This window comes from Miniopterus natalensis, chromosome 4 (assembly GCF_054644295.1).
Source record: "Miniopterus natalensis isolate mMinNat1 chromosome 4, mMinNat1.hap1, whole genome shotgun sequence".
Taxonomy (NCBI): domain Eukaryota; kingdom Metazoa; phylum Chordata; class Mammalia; order Chiroptera; family Miniopteridae; genus Miniopterus; species Miniopterus natalensis.
In genome coordinates, this window is record NC_142084.1 from 40,221,283 (window position 1) to 40,241,257 (window position 19,975).

At 41.7% G+C, this 19,975-nt stretch overlaps 1 protein-coding gene and 1 long non-coding RNA gene across 4 annotated transcripts in view; one reads left to right on the forward strand and one right to left on the reverse strand.

Annotated features, from left to right (window-relative positions):
• Positions 1-12,792, reverse strand: part of SLC10A7 (solute carrier family 10 member 7) — a 190,841-nt gene extending 178,049 nt beyond the window's left edge. For 2 of the 3 annotated variants that reach the window (XM_016206893.2, XM_016206892.2), the window contains exons 1-2: positions 12,491-12,792; positions 5,750-5,832 (exon numbers count right to left, since the gene is read on the reverse strand). In XM_016206893.2, coding sequence (XP_016062379.2) covers positions 5,750-5,832; positions 12,491-12,590 — 183 coding nt within the window. In that variant the 5' untranslated portion in view covers positions 12,591-12,792. The remainder of the gene's footprint in view (positions 1-5,749; positions 5,833-12,490) is intronic. The other variant, XM_016206895.2, reaches the window with a different exon arrangement.
• A 602-nt stretch (positions 12,793-13,394) lies between these two features.
• LOC148093261 (uncharacterized) lies at positions 13,395-14,915 on the forward strand. Its single transcript, XR_015714364.1, has 2 exons — positions 13,395-13,513; positions 14,665-14,915. It is a non-coding gene; the product is annotated as an uncharacterized LOC148093261 (long non-coding RNA).
• Positions 14,916-19,975: the final 5,060 nt, after the last annotated feature.

A 19,975-nucleotide genomic window follows, 5' to 3' on the forward strand; every position in this document is an offset into this window, starting at 1 on the left:
TTCTATATAAAATTTCTGAAATATTCTAATTGCTTCCAAATATACAATAAGCAATAACTCAGATTTGTGAAATTCTGGACCAGGACTATGCTAACTACTGTTACACCAATATATTTGAGAATTGTTGACACTGTAAACAGACATGTATGTTTAACCACCTAAAAAATAAATCTTGTTTAAAAATTTTAGCAGGACCTATGGCATTCTTATTAAATATGGTAATTAACCTCTATTCATTATACCAAACCTAAAAAGGCCTCAATTTGGCAAGATGTTACTAAATCTACATGCAAATCATAATTTTTAAAAATGTTCTCCCCAACAACATTCTGCAATTCAAAACGGTCGTTTCCACAAAACTGAATCAGATTTCTTTGCCAAAATTTACTGAATAGTAGTTACATGCCATTCTCTAAGCTTTCCGCTTTATGTGTGTTATCTCATTTAACCCTCACAACAACCCCAGTTGGTGGATATTATTATCACTACTGATGAGGAAACTGAAGCTGAGAGCTACTACACAGTGAAGCTCAGAATCCAAACCAGTAAACCAGTGCCTGCTGCATCCACTGCGTGATCCTGCTGCCCAGGAGGGCAACAATTCCCCTCAAATATGACAAACCAGGCACATGTTATTAGTCTCACAACTGAAAAGGATACTGGGTTAAACTGGGGGATTTAAATGTATACTAATTAGCGAGCATCTGCATTTGCACTTTTTTCAGTTGTGTGGTTATTCAGGAGAAATAAGACAAATTTAGAAAGTAGTAGAAAGCCTGTATAAAACATTTGGGCAGCCATTACAGCACATTTACAGTCACCAGAGATTCACCAGTTATAAGCATAGCACTGTAATAAGGTCCCCACCACCCCCAGTTCAAGTGAGACATTCAAAATACCCTCAGCTTCAGAGGAATCAGCCAGAGTTGATAGTTCAATGAACAGTAGGTCAGCCCAGACTCACTCCCTGAGCACCACCTCTAGGATCTGTCTCATCAGCTCCCACTATTTATCTTCCCATGTGAAGGCACACAGCGGTTCCATTTCGGTCACAAGATATCTTTAATGACATCTAAGGAACTTTTGGCAACCTGGGACTAACGTAGGACAACTGGGAAACACTGGACAGACCAGAAGCCATACCAGGTCCATGGATCAGAGCTAAGAGAAAAGGAGCCACCCTGACACCAAATCAGAAGTTTCACCCTGGAGGTGCTGGAGCACCAGCAGTTCCAAGAATTCCCAGCAGTCTTGAAACCAAATCTCAATCAGATATATTCACAGGCATTCAATAGATACCAAATAAATATTATAGTGTTTTCAATTCTTTAAATTGTAATTAAATGATTAGCCAGGATGCAGTAATTAAGGTATTTGCATATACTTCTCATAGAAATATAAAATGGTATAACTTTTCTAAAAGTAATCTGGGAATATATATCAGAGATTATAGTACAATTTATATTCTTGTACCCCCAAATTTTATGTCTGGGCATTTATCCAAACAATACAAAAAATAGTTACAAGCATTTATACATAGAATTGGTCCTCACAGTGTTATCCATCACGGTCAAATCTGGAAACAACTTAAATGTCCAGCACTGGGAGACTAACTATGTAACTTAAGAATTAAACAGTGTTAAGAGCTACTATAAACCCTGTTAAAATTGTGGACTAGGATACAGGAGTACAGGGTCTCTCCCTACTTAACCAGCATGTAACCTGTGGAAGGCAATCTGGCAACTCATTTCTTCATTTGACAAATACTCACTGAGCACCTGGCACCATTCCAGGTACTTGGAAAATCTATCACAACTTAAACTGTACATATCATTTGGCCTAGCAATTCCACTTCTAGGAATTAACCCTTCACATATATTCCCAAATGTGGGAAATAGCAGATTTTTAGGTTATCTTTTGCAGCATGTTTGTAAGAGCAAAACTTGGTAAACTGTCTCAATGTCCATTAACAGGGGACCTGGAAAATATATCATGACACATTCATAAAACGGAATTCTTTTCAGCATACACCAAGAAACAGGGAGTTCTTTATATGTTGATATTAAATAATCTTCAAGATATGTTTTTGAGTTAAATAAGGTAAGGTGGCAAACAGCATAAAATAACAGTTTAAAGGGGGGATACACACGTTTGTTTTGCCCAGAATATCTCTGGAAGGATACACAGAAACTGTTAACATTGGCTGTCTCCAGAGAAGAGAACTGGATAGGTATCTGGTAGAGGAATATAAGGAAGACTTTTCATCATATATCCTTTGTACCTTTTGATTTATGTACATAAAGGTAAACAAAATGTAAATTATCTTATTTTTCGCTATATAAGTGAAGCAAAATTAAATAACAGTATTAAATTGCATGAAATATTATTATTATACAATGTCACATAGAAAAAAATAAGACTATATGTGCATCTATGTGTGGGTATATGTATGCAAGTACGTATATATAGAATTTTTAAAAATACTTTATTTTTTTTCTGTAAAATATGTTTAAGAAAAAAAGAACTAAAAAACCACATATATGTTATAACAGTTGCTTTTACTCTTCCTAACCTTTCTGCAATGGGGAAATACCACTTCTGTAATCAGAAAAGAGTTATGAAAAATAAAATGCAGTTAGAGAATTCTGCATGACCTAATAAACGACAATTAGAAACAATTGATATCACATCAGAATAATGGAACAGTAAGAACCCAGCAAAATGAATCACCAGGGCCTACTGTGTTGGGTCATAAGGGGCCTCTTAACAACAGGGAAATAACAAACGTGAAGTGTTTCCTGAGAAAGATTTTCAAGACTGTCACAAAAACCCAGTGTTATGTATTTCTTAGATCTTCGTACAATGTTAAAGAGAAAACAAGGTAACAACAGAAAAGAAAAAGCAAGTAACACCATAAAATCCAAAATAGCATTATTCCATATATATCCCACATACTCATATAAATACCATCATGAATAATTGAAAAGTTGATCTGTAGGACATTTTGTTTATTCACATATAATACAGGTAAAATTCCATTAAAAACAAACTTAAGAAGATATTCCAAATACTGATTATACCAGAGTCTCACTGACAACATCAAGAATGGCTTAAAATCAGGGACTCTGACTGGGACATAGAAATATTTTCATTACACACCAATTTCCCTTCTAACTCTTACATGGCCTTTATTTGATTTCTGAGGGTCAGCCTCATAGCTCTGGGATGGAAACAAGCAGCATAAGCCTAAAGTTTGGGATTTGCTATATTTACTTCTGAGTAAATGGGATTTTAAAAATAATCTGTTTAGGAAAATAAGGAAAAACCTGTATATTCTGCTCTACTCAGTAACTTTTTCAGGCCCCGAAGCTTCCTGTTTATCTTTGTTTCTATCCCTGTGCCAAGCACAGTGCCTTGTAGTCACAGGCACTTGATAGGTTATTTGTCTGAATGAATTGGTCCTGCCACCGTCTGTTAAATGACAAATCCTCTGAAGCTGTAGGTTTGAAGTTAGCTCTATATAAAATATATTTCGAATGTGACCTAATTACACTTCAGTACAATAAAATTTCAGAAACCATTTCAACACGTATTTTAAAAACTAGAAATCAAGTTATAAAACTGAAGATTTAGCATTAAATCTTCTTAGCATGAAGTATTAACACAGAGTTCTTTATAAATTTAATAAATGAGCAAAACAAATCTTAGAATACACATCATTACATCAATGTATGAGTAATACTACATGAAATGATTAGTATGAATCAAACTCAAATGGGGTCACTGTAAACACTTTCGAATAAACTCAAGTCAATAATAGCTCGTCTCCTGTGTGCAAAAGTGCCCTATTCTAAAACCTAATAGGGTACAAAAGTAGTTGTCTCAGATGAAATTAATTTAAGATTATTAACTAGAAAACAAGTAACAACAAGACTGCTACCTTCTAACTTACAACTATTCAGTTGCCCAGGAAATGAGCAGGGCTTAGAGATGGTTTAACATTACACAATAATGCAATCTAGGGCATCTTAAGTTAAATGGATCTCGAAAATGACCTAGTGTTGTATTAGTTTCAAAAGGGTCCTTTATGGCAGAAGTGGCTTTGATGGCTACTTAGAAACATGAGAATGCAAAGAGATCCAGGCATTTCATCATTAGATCCAAATTAGCTGGATGACTCTGAAGGTTTCCTAGGTACTTACAGAAGAATTCGGTCCTTAGAGAAATGCTGACAACTGTGACATTCCTTCTGCAACTCCTGCATCCCATGAAGATGGCAGCTTTACAGAACAGCACTAAGCAAGAAGCTAAGGAGAGAATCTAAGTCTCTTGCCAGATTTCCCATGGCATAAGCAACAGTTGTAGCCATTGAGCAGCCACCAGGGGGCGTAGTTACAGCACCCTCCCAAGTAGAGGATTTGGGTGAGGCAATTGCTTCACTAAGAGCACTACTAGCCAAGGCCAGGAGGGAGACCTCCAGGGAAGATCAGAGGAGCACCATAGGAGTGGCAAATATCTTTCTGTACCATTGTGTCCCACATTTGAGGACCAATAGGACTCTGGTGTTGACAGGAAAAGCCTGTGCCCTCTAAGGACTAGTCACAGTCCTTTCTTATCAACATAATTTATAAAAACTGTAATTTGACATATTTAGGAAATCCCCATCCATGTCAGCTATTTTCAGAAGACGAGTAATCAGTAAGAATATTTAGCATTCTTGAGACACAATTTATCTGTCGTAGACACTATACGTGGATCCCATCTACATCCAAAATGTCCTCAATGGAAAGATTTATATCAACCTGTTAACAACAAAATACATAAATTTAGTAAAACTGGGTTTTTTTTTTCCATGTTGGTACTAGGATGATCAAAAGGAGGTAGGTCGATTTGATCTTCATTCAAATCACACTTAAAAGAAAGAAACTTTAAGCATGGGCAAGATATGCACAAACAGAATTGTAAGTTTCAAAATCATTTAAAAAAAAAATCCTTCTTACATAGTAAGATTTCCCTGTTTATATAAGACTAAGTACCGTAGAATGACAACTTTTAAAACTCTATGGTCTTCAAAAGCAAATAGGTATTTTCTTCTATTTTTTTCTTCCACTGTAAGTCAAAAGAGAATCATAAATTCTACTCATTCCTTTTCAGGTATAAAAATGTCTGGATTTCTTAATTCCAAAAAATCCCATGTTCAGTGACAGCTGGATTAGTAAATAACATTAGCAGTATGTCTTCATGAGAGTGTGACTTAATATGAAAAATGCCAATATTTCCTTAAAGCATCTATTAACATTTAACAGATAGACTAGCAAAGAATATACTTTTTTTAAAATAATACAAATTAGTTAAAAGTTATAACAAGCATCACTTGAGCAGCATCAGTCCTAGGAACAAAGTTATGGAAACCCAAATAGCAGCCTAAAGGGACCACCGTAGGCACCACTATAGCTACCACCATCATCTGAGGAAGACCTGAAGGAGATGCATCACTTCAGCTGTCATATTAAAAACATACCCATTATAACCACATCTTTAGGGTACATGCTGCTCAACTATAAAATTTCTAGAATATGTACATATAAAATGCAAGTTCCTATGCTGAGGTCCAAGTTGTCTTCTGTTATAGTGAAGCCTTCAGGCTACAGCCACACACAGCTTTACAAAAGGATTTGGAAATTTCAAAATATTAAGTACAAATTAAATTTTTCTCCCTGCTTTTCATGTGCCCCATAGGTGACAGTACCTCTGTTTTTAATGATAGTCCACTGTTAAAGAATATTGTTGCAACAGCAATGTAGGAGACAGTTATTTCTGGCTTCAGTGGTCCTAAAGAGAGAGAAATTAGTTCCTGTTAGATTAAAATTTCCAGTCTTTCAGTATGAGAGACAAATCCATTGGAGGACAAATGGTACATTAATTCTTAGTACTGACCCTGGTATACTACTGTCCTGACAGAGTTGAGCATTTGCTATGATGCAAATTCCAGAGAGGAGTTTCCAGAAGGCAAGGACCATGACTGTCCAGTTCAGTCCTTAGACAAGTATCCTTAGACAAGAAGAATAAAAAGAAACCCCGCTCTCACACAGGAGAGCAGATAGCCAACATCCTTCAATATAGGTCCTAATTATGTCTACCACAGTATCAGTCCCCAAATCAAAAGGAGACAATCAATGGAAGAAGTTATGTTCTCTTCAGCAAATATAATTTCATTTCTTCTAGGATACTAGAAATAAAAGCTTGTATTCACGCATACATTCAGTTCTTCCCAACAGTATTCAATCTACAAATATTTACTGAGCACTTACTATGTGATTGAGATAACATAGATAGAGTAATAGAGTACTTAACAACATGCTGTTAAAATTATAATTACTATGAAATTGTGCCCAGCTCTAGGCATACTGTAGTGAGCCAGACTGGCCTGATCTTTGCCCTCCAGAAAATCCTCTCTGAAGTTAGGCTGGCATCATCCCAGATGCATTAACCTTGTGAGTACAACTGGGGCAACCCTAACCTTTAACTATTTTTGTGGCTTGTACACAATTGGCTTAAAGACCTAATATGCTAACCACTGGACAACATTCTTTTAAAAAAGGTAGTTTGAGAAAATGCCATTTTATACCTCTATGGGCAATTTTGCCCCCACCGACATTTGGCAACATTTAGAAACTTCTTGGTTGTTTTAATTCAGGGCCTAGGACGTGTGACTGGCATCTAGTGGACAGAGATCAGGAATTCTGCTAAACATCGTGGAAGGCACAGGATAGCCCTCCCAGCAACAAAGAATTATCATGTCTTAAAATGTCAGTAGCACTCAAGTTGAGAAACCCTGGCATATCCCAACAGTTCAAAATCTGAGATCATCTCATATTTGATATTCTCTTCAACCCTCTTGTGCTGGGTTGAATAGCATCCCCCCCAAAAAATATGTGTCCACCCAGAACCTGTGAATGTGACTTTATTCAGAAACAGGGTCTTTGCAGATGTAATCAAATTAAGATGAGATCTTATTGGATTAGGGTGGGCCCTAATCCAATGACCTGGGCCCTAATCCAATGACTGCGGTTCTTATAAAAAGAGAGAAACGTGGACTCTGTCACACACAGAGGAGAGATGGCCTTGTGAAGACAGAGGCAGAGACTGGAGTTATATTACCAAGGGACACTGATGGCTGGCAACTACCACAAGCTACAAGCAAGGAAAAGAGTCTTCCCTTGAGCTTTGGTGGAAGTATGGCCCTGCCAACATCCTGATCAGACCTTAGCTGCCAGAACTGTGAGACAATAAATTTCTGTTGTTTTAAGCCACCCTGTTTGTGATAACATGCTGTAGCAATCCTAGGAAACTAATATGCCTTTAAGTGAAAGAAAAAGAATGTATTCATGCCTCCACTATTCCCTGTAACTTTCCAATATGCCTACAGATACTGCTCAGTTCCAAGGTCAGGAAAAATCACCATTCATTCAGTCAACAATATTTATTGAGCAACTACTACATTTTAGGCATATGTAGTACATCAGTCACAAAACGTCTCCTCAAACAACGCCATAATTTTTATGTACCTGGCATTTACACAGATCGTTTTGCTGAGATCTGAGAAAAGGAAGCAAAAGGGAGGAGGTAAGTGTCAATGACATTACATATCAGGGCAGGAAAGGCTGTTCACAAACTTAAACAGAGGCAGGTTATTGTTATATCTGTGAGTGACTCTGTCTCAGCACCTCACACTTAGAAATAATATTTCCTTAACAACTGAGAAAGGTGATCCAGAAGCAGATTCTAAAGTCAGGAAGTCTGGCTTGTTTCGAAAGTAGATGCCTCCGAGGAATTTTAAATACTATTTTTAAAAAACAGTATCCTTTTTATTTTCCTCCAAACTCCTATTTTTTATCAGACCTTATTCTTGTCAACCCACAGTGGTGCCTCCAGAATATCCATATAGGATGGGTCAGAGTTAGCAACAGGGTCGCAAGCGAGAGCTAGGGACATGCCTAAAGATGCATCGCCACAGCCAGCACACGGCATTTGCTTACATTGCATGTTTCTCTGGGGCAGCTAAGTCATTGACCTTAGTTAGCCAACAATCGAATTTTTTACGAAGTCTTCCCACAGTTCACATACACATATATAAATATAAATGGTAACTGTTAACTAATTGGCATAATTATGTGGCATGATTCTTAACTTTCAATGTTTTAAAACATGAAAACAGGTTATATTGTGGGGTTTTTTTATTAGAAGCATCTCTAAATAACCCTAAACCATGAAAGGGCATGGTGAGGGTATTTCAGGGCTCCCTACAAGTTACCTTTTAAAAGGGAAGGAGGAAATCATTCTGATTTGGAGAAGCTTAAGGCCTCTTTGAGACATGATCACCGAGATGCCAATAGACAGCTCAACTTTTGAATGAGTAACTAGAAGTCACCCCAGGCTGCAATAAAAACTTGGTAAATATTTGCACAGAGGTGAGAGTTCTGCTATTTAAAAGTGATGCCCAGCCCTCTCCAAGGTAATGATTATACGCTCCACATCACCAAAATAACCAGGTCCTGATCTTAATGTGGCTATAAAGCTAAACTGGAAGTGAAAGTTTTAACTTTCCTTTAAACAAAAGCAAAAAAATGTTTATCAGTGAAAATAAAATGAGGTAGGAAAATCAAAAGAAAAATTGGCCATTAAAAATAAAAGCAATTTTGGGGCTCCAGAACTCATGCTTTTTAATGGAGGGTGAGGGGAAGAAAACTATTTGGAATGCTTAAGAATGCAAGGAACGATTACAATTTCATAAAATCTACTCATGACCAAAGTCAATTTCACTTCAAAACCTAATCTAAGATATTCATGACAATGTACTAAAGCTTATAGCACATTTCTGGTTATGTTCCTTTAGTGGAAAAACAAAGCAGTTTCCTTTTTAGGATTTATGTATTATTAATGGCAATCATTTAAGATGCAGGTAGAAATGATAAAGTTACTCTGTACTTTCAAAGAAGTAAACCTTTCTCTTCCCAAGAGTGAATAGCACAGTGTTAAACAAGAGTGAACTCTAAGGTGTACACAGCTCAGAGTTTCCCTGTGTTTCAGTAGAACAGAGATGACACCCCAGAATCTTTATACATTTACACCTACTGTGGCTCTTTATTTTCAACCTTCTTCTACTTATTTAAAAGTGAAATGTAAGTAAAAAGAATAGTGAACTAAGAATTAAATTGTCTAGGCTAGTACCTATTATACTTTTTCCCATTTGGAAAGTCATTCAACTCCTCTAATTTTAGGATTCCCACATCTATAAATTTCCTGTCATACATAACTCACCAATTGGCTATGAAAAAATTTTTAAAGGGAGGTCAGATCAGAATTGTGATACTTTAAGTATAGAAGTCTTATGCTTAAAAATAAAGAGTATAGCCCTGGACTAGTGGCTCAGTTGCTTGGAGCCTTGTCTGGTACACCAGAGGGTTTTAGGCTCAGTTCCTGGTCAGGGCACATACCCAGGCTGCGCGGGTTTGATCCCAGTTAGGCACGTACGTGAGGCAACCAACTGATATTTCTCTCTCACATCAATGTTTCTCTCTTTATCTCTCTCCCTTCCTCTCTCTCAAATCATTTTTTTAAAAAAAGCATATCCTTGGGTGAGGATTTAAAAAAAAAAAAAAAAAGTGTAGTCATTAAAGTACTGATCCAGGTAAAGGTGAAGTGAGTATCTTAACAAGTTGAAGACTACTAAAACTTTTCCTATTTAAAAGAATGTCTAGAAAACTGTTCTGAAAATTGTTCAGTCAATGTGAATGTATTAAAAATCCCAATGTACAGAGCCCATAAATGGAAGCTTTGCTTAAAAGTTAGAAGCAAAAAGAGGTGCTTTAGACCATTCTAAAGAGCAGAATAGAACAGAAACATTTTCAGCAACCATTCCTTTCCTTGTTCCTAACTTTTGGTTGGATTAACTAGTGGAGTGAAAGTGTTACTTGTCAATATTTGGAGGTATATTTTTATTTAAGAGGTTTTAAGATCAATTCAAAGCTCAATAGATGTATCAAGAACTTACAATCTATATAACTGTTTGCTTAACTTTTGTTTTTAGAGAAAGTAGCTTTTACACATGGACAGCTATCAAAGAAATCATAGGAGTTTACTGTTATCTAATATTAGTGGATTCTGCTCTGCTCCTTTGGGCTAAAATTCAGGGCATGGAAAATGTCTTTATTACAGAGAGCCCTTCTTTATAATGGTTATTCATTTTTCATGATTCTTCACCAAGAAAATTTGTATGGATTTTGAAACTGGTATAAAACAAGGGGGAGTCCTGGTCTCCAGTCCTTCCTCTTCCCCAGCTTGCCTAGCTAAACTTAACCTAGAGTCAGTCACCTGACATCAGGTCTCAGGAACTTCAACTGTGAAAGAAGCCCGTTGGCTTAGAATACTTTAAAAATCCCTTTTAGTTCTTAACATTCTACTTTTAAAATTAAACAAAGAAATGAATTATCCTAGATTAATGGCATGAGGACTAGGGAAAGTGGGAAACAATATTTCTAAGCTAAAACAACATATCAAAACTTCAAGAAGCAGAGTCTGGGGGAAGAAATAAGCTCACAGACTCCATCTCACTCATGCCACTGGAAGCCCTAGGGAAATGATTCACCATTCATCAGCCCTTCTCCCCACAGGGCACCCCAGAAATGAAAGGGAAGAGGTATTTTACCAAACCTAGGCCTTGCAGATCTAAACTTCAAGAACACACATCGCCTGTAACCCCACCTTAATGCCCAGCAAATAAAAGACCTAACACTGGAAGCTAGTGAAACTAGTCCAGGGTGCGCCCCAGACCACCATGAAGACACTCTAACTTCAATTCTCACTATCCAGCCAGCTGCAGGGGCAGCGGGGACGCCCTGGGCTGAACCTGAAACACCCACACTCACAAGTTTCCCCAAAGCTCACAGAAAAGCCATGTCAACCGTTCCCTTCAGGGGGAGAAACCACCACACATAACAGCTTTATTCTCAGCTATATACACTACACATTTTGTACTAAGTTGAACATAAGAAAACAACAACAACAAAGTTTTAATCCCTACAACCTTTGCTCAAGTAACTCCTTTTAAATGTCCCCTGAGGCTACTTCTCCATGGAGGTCCTGAAGGCAGAGGGTGGAAGGAGCCACACTGTCCTCCTGAGACAGCCTGTGACTCCCACCCATCGTGTTCTAACAGGGCACAAATAACTTCAAACATCCTCCTAACCTGAAAGGACGGCCTGTGCTCACTGCTCCTCATCTTGTCCCTGTGGCACGACTCACGTATTAAACATGTCAGTAAGGCTGGAAACTGACAAACAAGGTCAGAAAGACAATAAACTGAAGACATTCAGTGAATGGTCATGAAAAGTAGGACATGACTGTCTGGGGCTGGGGGCTGGGGGCTGAGGGTGAGGGGTGGGGGGGGCTGGGGGGGCTGGGGGGTGGGGGCTGAGAGTGGGGGTGGGGGCTGGGGGTAGGGGTGGGGGTTGGGGGGTGGGGGTGGGGGGAGCTAAGGGCTGGGGGGGCGAGGAAGGGGCACAGAAGGCCAATGCCGCCTCCAGCCATGCCCGCCAATGCCCACCCCTTGCGCGCCAAAGCCCCCACCCCCGGGATGAGCAGGGTGTCAGTCGCCTGCATCTCCTCGCCGGCGCCCAGCCCGCGCCTCGTGTCACACGCACAGCCCGCGCCTCGTGTCACACACACAGCCCGCGCCTCGTGTCACACGCACAGCCCGCGCCTCGTGTCACACACACAGCCCGCGCCTCGTGTCACACGCACAGCCCGCGCCCAGTGACACACGCACAGCCCGCGCCTGTCCGACGACCGCTAAGCGCAGCGGCCGCGCGGGCAGCACACGGAAGTGCCGTCGTGTAAGGAAACTGGGCGACGTGTCAGTCAGCCGGGAGTTTCTGGAGCAGCAGCGAGCGCCGCAAATCACCTCTTCAGCACGGGGGCCGCAGAATCTGCGCTGGAGGAGGAAGGGGTGTCCCTTGTTCTTGTTGTTTTTTTCTTCCCCCACTTTTTTTTGTTTAAACGGGGGTAGGGGGTGGGGTGGCAGAGGTTGCAAATGGACAAGGCAATAGCGCCCACTCCAAGACAGACAAGGCGCTCCTGGCGCCCGAGCATCCCGTGGGACAGGGCGATGCCACTTCGAAGGGAAGAGAATTAAGTTCCACTTCCTCCTCGGTCACCTCACTCCTCCTCACCACGGCGAGCCCACAGACGGCCCGCGGGCCCGCGGGGAAGGGACCCTGCGCTGAGTCGCTCGCCCCCAGTCCCAATTACAAATCCCCTCCGGGGCTGGCCAGTTACAACGTCAGCCCAAGGGCCAAAGGCCACCCTGGGCCGGCCGGGGTCCGCGAGAGGGACAGACGCCTCCTCAGGACGGTCTCCCCTCCTTCCCAAGACTCGCCAATGAGTTCTGAAGTAGGAATCGCGGTGGAGCGTGCGGAGGGGGCAGACTTACCCCCATTCACCCCTATGGACGGCTCCAGTTTAGCTCCGGCGATCGCCAGCACTATTCCAACCATGAACCATTCTTTCCTCATTCTCTCCAGCAGCCTCATGTTTGTTAGGGTGGGTGGGTTTTGTTTATTTGTTTGGCTTTTTTTCTTTTTAAGCTGCGATCGATTAATCCCCGGGGCGTCTCCACACTTTCCACGGTCCCTCTTGACATGCAGCAAAGCGAGTCAAATTGCTACTTGTAAACTAAAGACCAGAGGGTTGCTCCCGCGGCTTAGAGGAGGGCTGGGAGTAGTAGTATCCAGTGACAGGGAAGCCTCGCTGAGCGCCGCCATCACTACCACGCGCTTCCTAATAGACGCGCATAAAGAGCCGCTCTGGCCGCCGCTCCAAGCGCGAATGCTCTGGAGCCAACGATTGGACCAGGCTGGCCGGCGTTGGCGGTCGGGGGAAGGAGGCTGGCCGCCGGGTGGGGCTGACAGACTCGCCACTTCCAGGACCTGCGGAACCTTAGGAATGACTGGGGCGGGGAGAGACGGGAGGCGCCACAGCCACCTAGCCTTATCAAGGGTTCCTCTCCAACGAATCCTTTAGGCACAGCCGCCCGCGCCCCTGGATCCCATCCTCGGAGAGCTTGTCTTTTGCTTTCGCCGCAAGACTACGGGAAGGGCCGGCGGGCGCCTGGCTGGAAACTTCTCTGTAGACATCTGTAGCGAGGTGCAGGGTTTATGAGCGCGCGCTTCTTCGGGGCTTTACGACGCTTCCCCGACGCCGGTGATGACGTTCGCGGGGGCGGGGCGGGGGCGAGGCCCACTCTGGGTCTTCGGGTTCCCGGCCGGAGCCGCTCGAGTTAGACGCGCGCTCCCCAGTCCGCGCGGAAAAGCGGCTCCCGCGGGGCGGCGTGGGAGGGTGGGGGGGCTTTAACCACCGGGATGGGTTGAAAATTCTGCGCCGAGCCGACGCCCAAGTCCGCAGGACCCCTGCCTTCCAGCATCGGCTGTAGCCGCGGTGGCGGCGGACCCTCCAGGTCTGTGGCCCGCGGCGGGCGCTCTGCCCGCAGTCCCCGCCCCACACCCCCCGGGGGTGGGGACGACCGCAAAGGGTGGGGACAGGTCTTCCTTCTGGGGCAGCAGGAAAACAGGGGGAGGGGGTCAGGGACCCCAAGGGAAAAGTGGTGAGGGGCCCGCCCAGTAGGGGTGGGGGCGGGGCTGCCCTCCGTGCCCCCTCCCCCCCCCCAGCTAGAGCCTGGCTGTCCCCCACTTTCTCCCTTCAGGTGTTTTCTGGCTACCGGTGACATTGATAGTCTCGTGAACTATGGGACTTCCTACCCATAGACCCTGCTGGGTCATCAGCGCCTCCCCCATGTGCACCCAAATAAGTAAATAAAACACTGTGATATTTTGGAACTAGTCTGGTCGCTCTGATGGTCGGTGGGTGACTATGGAGCTTGAGGTTTGGAAGGGGCTCTGGGATGGCCAGTGATGCCAGATTTTAATTCTGAATTCATTCAAAGACTGAAAGAGACTCATCCTGGATTTTCCTCTGTTTAACCGGATGACACGGCTTGCTATCCAAAAACTAAGCCGGCTTGTGAGCTGAGGGTTACACAGTTAAGCAGCGTCACCTAGTTATTATACAGCAGGCAGAATAACAAAAGGTGAATCTAAGATAAAAAGAACTCAATAGGGAGACACAGATGACATTAAATAACCTGAAAAGAGAAAGCACATGAGGTGTGATAAAACCTGGTGTTTATTATCAGGCAGTCGCAAGATAAGTGGAGATACGTGAAAAACAGTTTGCAACACAATTATTTTCTTAGAGTAATTTCTTACTAGGTTAGAGGGTCCTACATCTCAGCCACTGAAGGTCTGCCCTTGTATTAAAGGACCATTAGACGTTATGCTTACAGAAATGGAGTCAGTTTAACTTTATGACTGTTCACAAATTCCTGTTTACCAAGAACTCTTTGATCTTTTTGGAGCAGATTTGAGCTTATGGAAAAGGTTTGTTTCTTGTTTTTTTTTCTTCTTTGTTTGGTTTTTAATGGTACTTAAAGGAAAATGATACAGTTCACTGCAGATTTTGTTATGTTTCAGGTTTGTATTACTTTCCCATGGCTGCTGTAACAAATACCTTTAACTGCCTTGAAAATAACAGAACTCTGTTCTCTCATAGTTCTGAAAGCCAGAAGTCTGAGACCAAGGTGTTGGCGAGGCCGGTGCACTTCCTCTGGAGGCTCTAGGAAGAGAGTCCTGACTTGCCTCTTCCAGTTTCTGGTGGTTGTCGGCATCGCTTGGCTTCCTTGGCTTATGGCCACATCACTCCAGTCTCTGCCTCTGTCTTCATGTTGCCTCCTCTTCTGTCTGACTGTGTCTTCTCCTTTTCTGTGTGTCTCGTAATAAAGACATTTTTAATTAATCTGCAAATGTCCTTTTTCCAAATATACTGTATTGGATTTTGTCCCTGGAATATTTGTGTGTACCTGGGACATCAGAATGTGATGTGATACGGGAATCGAGTCTTGCAGATGAAGTCGTACTGGATTAAGATGGGTCCTAAATCCAAAGGTTGGTGTCCTTATAAGAAGGTCATGTTGAAGACTCACAAAAGAGACAGAAGAAGAGAAAGGCATGTGAAGCTGGAAGCAGAGTTTGGAGTAATGTGTCTACAAGCCAAGGAACACCAAGGATTCACCTTGGAAACAGCCACCAGAAGCTGGGAGAGAGGCCTGGAACAGATTTCCCCTCAGGGCCTCCAAAAGGAGCCAACCCTGCTGACAGTTGGACTTCAGAATTTTGGCCTCCTGAACTGTGGGATAATAAATTTCTGTTGTGTTAAGCCACCCAGTTTGCAGTACTTTGTAAAGGCCACCCCAGGAAAATTACACAGTACCATTCACAGATTCCAGAGATTTGATGTGCACCTGTCTTTGGTGTGACCACCATTCAACCCACTACAAGGCCCTTCCTGCCTTTTTTTTTTCTATTACTCTCTAATTCTATGCTCTCTCACTCATTTTTTCCTGTCTTTTTTTCCTTTGCCTTACCTCTTCACCTCAATTTTTCTTTTTGTTACCCATGCCACTGCACCTGACATCATCCCAACCAAACTGTATTAAGCAAGCTTCTCTAAAAGACACGAGATACATTCTTTATTTAATAAATATTGTATTTGTTTATTGAACAGATATTTAATGTGCCTCCACTGTGTGCCAGGTGTGACTCAGCGCTGCTCATTCAGTTGTGAACAAAAAAGATACAAAACCTTGCCCTCAAGAGCTTATAATCTTATAGAGGAGACAGATATAAACAAATATGTAATTGCGAATAATCTAGATTGGGGAGAGCCTCCCTGAGATAGAAAGGGTGACAAGCAGGTGGGAGAAAGTTACTGTTCAGCAAGGAAGAGCTTGACACCATGGAGTTCAAAGGCCAGGGGAGCTAGACTATTCAGTGAAGGGACGGGTGTGGGAAGGGTGGGGAGCTGGGCAGGGTACAGATCGTGTGTGACCTCTCATGTCCTGGTAAAGGTCTTAGAATTCATTAAATACTATTGGAAGCCACAGAAGGATTTCAAACCAGCCAGTGATGACGTGTCTTGTTTTTCTGGAGAGATTAGAAACAGAGGGACGGATAGTTCAGGAAGAAGTACTAAGTCAATGGAGCAGGAAAAGGCAGTTAATATAAGAACTGTTAAACAGGAAGAGCAAAAAATAAACGATAATCATCTTTAGGGCAATGGGCGGGGGGGACCAGTCTGAAATGACTCCCAGAATCTTCCAGATGGATGCCCAGTGCCATCCACTCAGCCAGGGAACCTTTACAAAGTAGATTTGGGGAGGAGATTATAAATTCAGTTTATATCTTGCGTTCAAGGCCAGTGGGGCATGTTATAGAGAAGTCCAGGAGGCAGGTAGAATGGAGGCTTGAGCTCATGAGAATGGAGTTGCTGTAGCTCTGCGATTCTTCAACAATAGGTTGTGAAAACCGTACACGTTAATGTAGCAAATATTTACTTTTAAACTGTGTTACCACAATCTCTTTAAAAGTGGGTCATTTACTTAACAATATTTATGAATGTTTACTACGTGCCAAGAACACGGTACACTTTATGATTGCTTTCGTGGGCTTTATGTTTAACAAAATGGTGGTGGCAGTTCTGTCTCATCAGGCTGTTGAAAGAGTCCATGTGCCTTGCCTGGAACAAATGCTCAGTTATTTATTCAACAAATACATATTAAGTTCCTATTTTGTGCCGGGCATTCTTCTAGACACTGGGGTTACAAGGAAACGTGAGAGGCAAGATCAGACTTCCTCGTGTAGTACAAATAATGGCATAAAAAGAAAAGTAACAGCGATAAGGTTCACGATAAAAATAAAACAGGTCACATGGTAAAGTAACAAGGAGGCTACTTTGAGTGGTCCAGGAAAGTCTGTCTAAATAGGTGTAATTTAAGCAGAGACCCCACTTGCACCCCCGTGAAGGAGGAAAGGTCCATGAGGCTAATATCTCGGAGATGAGCACTTTAGGCAGAGGGAACAACTGGTGAGCGACCTGTGTAAACGCTCTAAGGGGGAGATGGTCCTGGCGTGTGTATTAATTTCCTGTTGCTGCTATAACAAATGACCTCCGCTTAGTGGCTTAAAGCAACACAAATTTATTCTCTTACAGTTCTGGGGCTCAGAAGTCCAAAACGCATCTCGCTGGACTAAAAACGTGTCAGCAGGCCTGCATTCCTTTTCTAGGTTTCTGGAGGAATATTTCCTTTTCCTGCTGCGAGGGGCCACCTGCATTCCTTGGTTTTCTGCTCCCTTAATCTTCAAAGTCAGAAATAGCCCAGGACTATGTAATATCTTCCCAGCATGGCGACTGGACACAGTAGGTTCTGTGCTTATGAGAGAGTCTCCCTGAGTGTGATCAGCTCCAGGATGCTGACAGGGAAACAGCCCCTGAACGGCAGTGAACCCACCACAGTAAGTGTCTTCTTGGTGGCCAGCCAGGTGGTCTTCTTCTGGCAACTCCCCAACTGGAACTGGCCATTCAAACCACAATAAGTATTATTTTACAGATGTGAGAACGAAGAAAGATAAAGTAAAACTTTTCCCCATGACCAATAAGTAGCAGAACCAGGCTCCAAACCTAGGTAGTCAGCTTAACCTCAGGACCCCAGGCAGTGGAACTGGGCAGTGTGCCTGTAGTGACTGAGAGTTTATATCCAAGCATCCAGCCCCTCAAGTTAAAATCCTGACTCTACTAACTTATTGCAATACCCATGTGACTCTGGAAAGTCACCTGACATAGCCTCAGTTTCCACATCTGAAAGGGGAGATAACTGCAGGATATTACCTCTTATGGGCTGTTACGATGAGTAGTAAATGTATCAGAAACATAGCCAGCGTCAAAAATATTATGATAACGCCTTCCTAATATCTGGACCCACATAAAATCTTGCGTCTTTTATGAAACCTTTTCCCCCTCCCTTGAGCCAGAAATAATCTTTTCCTCTTGTGTGTTTCCTCCTTTGTTGTAGTTGCCATAAAGTTATTTGTGTACATACTTTCCAAGGACTAGATTGGAGGCTTCTCAAGACTAAGAATTGTGGGGTTTTTCATTACTGTCATCCACACCAATTAACATAGTACCATGAGATATAATAAGTATTTGGTAAGTGTTTATTGACTTGAATAGTTCATGCAGAATCAGAGTTATAATGTAGAGAGAGAAAAACAGCAAGACTTATGGTGGGTGATATAGAAGGTGTGTTTTGTGATTCTTTAACTGTACTCAAGGTCTAGATAGTTACAGGGTATCCTAGAAGATGGTGGCTGTTGCAACGTAATAAGGGTCACAGGATGGAAGTGAGGTGGTAGCAGATGGAAGCTACACCCCAAAATATCTGTGTTCTAGCCATGACCCTGCTTTCATTAGCTGAGGCCTACAAATGAATCACTTAGTTTCTTTACCAACTCAAGGATGCACATAATAAATAAACCTAATGTGTTTACAACCTAATCAGGACCTGATTAGTAAATCCAGAATTATCATGTATGGTTAAGAAATGAGGGCTTTAGAATCATTTATTGATTTAGTCATTTATTCAAGTAATTCAACAAATACAAAACTGCTTTCAAATTTCTGCAGTGTCTTTTACTAGCCATTTACTCTTGGCAAGTACCGTAACCTCTCTGATTTGGTTAAAAAGTGCCTGGTGGAGATGTGTCCCCAAAATGCCTTTGCAAAGTATTTGGCTTGGCAGAGTACATGCTTAAAAATGGATGGTGGTGATGACAATTATCGTTGGTAATATGTGCATAGTTGTTCTGTGTCAGAAGTTAAATTATTCCCGGATCAGTTTATTTGTTTCAGTTTTATATCACACTGTCAATTCATTTGTTTGGTGGCACATATCCTGAGTGTCTAGTGTTGACAAAGCCAAGCCATATCTTTGAGTCATATATGCGTGAGTGTTTAGTGCAGACACAGCATAAATGTCTCCCATGATGATGTAAGTATGGGTCACGTGACAAAGTACATACCAGGCACGTGAGTCTCTGGACCTAATAAATATCTGATAACATGAAGTGAGTGATAGATGAAAAACAAGTGAAAAGCTTAAAGTATAGTCTCTATTAATTTTGGGGGTCAAAATCAAACAAGTAGTTCTTTTCACATGTTTCAAGTTGGCTACTTGAGCTGTAATTATTTACCCAAACCTCCCCAACACTTTTGCGTCCTCATGATGCTTCTAATTCAGTCCACTCCCACAGCCTCCATTGAGAATTTCTTGAGTCTTAGCATGGGCTTAAAAGGAGATTAAAGTTCAGAATTCCATTCAGATAAGTTAAATAAAAAGCTACCTGGCAATGCATAGAAACCATTTTGATGGTATTGTTTGGTTCAATAATCGACCCAGTTAAATTATTTATCACTGGTGGATAATTTGTGAATATTATATGGGGCGTGGTGATATTATTTATACTCTTCTTTTCAGAAGTTAAGCATGCCATTTGTATTCTTTTTAATCACTTGAAACAATTACAAATTAAATGAAAAGTCCCAGAAGGACATAATCATTGACATGCCATGTAATCTTTGAACAAACATTTAAGAACAACTGTTTTGATCAGAGAAGTCTTTTTATACTAGTGAATATTGTTGCTCTGAAATGTTACCATGAAAGGAAATGCTGACTTATTTTCCTGAATTCTAAATAGAGCAAAGATAAAGATATATAGTGGCCTTGCCGATTTACCAGTAAACACATAATTTGTAAACATATTGTAGCTAGCTAGCTAATTTCCCAAATAAATATCTGGTAGCCCGCTTCTCTCCACGTTGCTAAAATGCTTTACAGAGATCGAGCACTACTTTCTGCTTTGATATTGCTTCTCCCTAGGACCACTCACACACTAATATTAAACAGTTATGAAAATTCCAACTCAAATACAGGAGGCCGTGTGTTACATTAGATCAGGAAGTATAACCT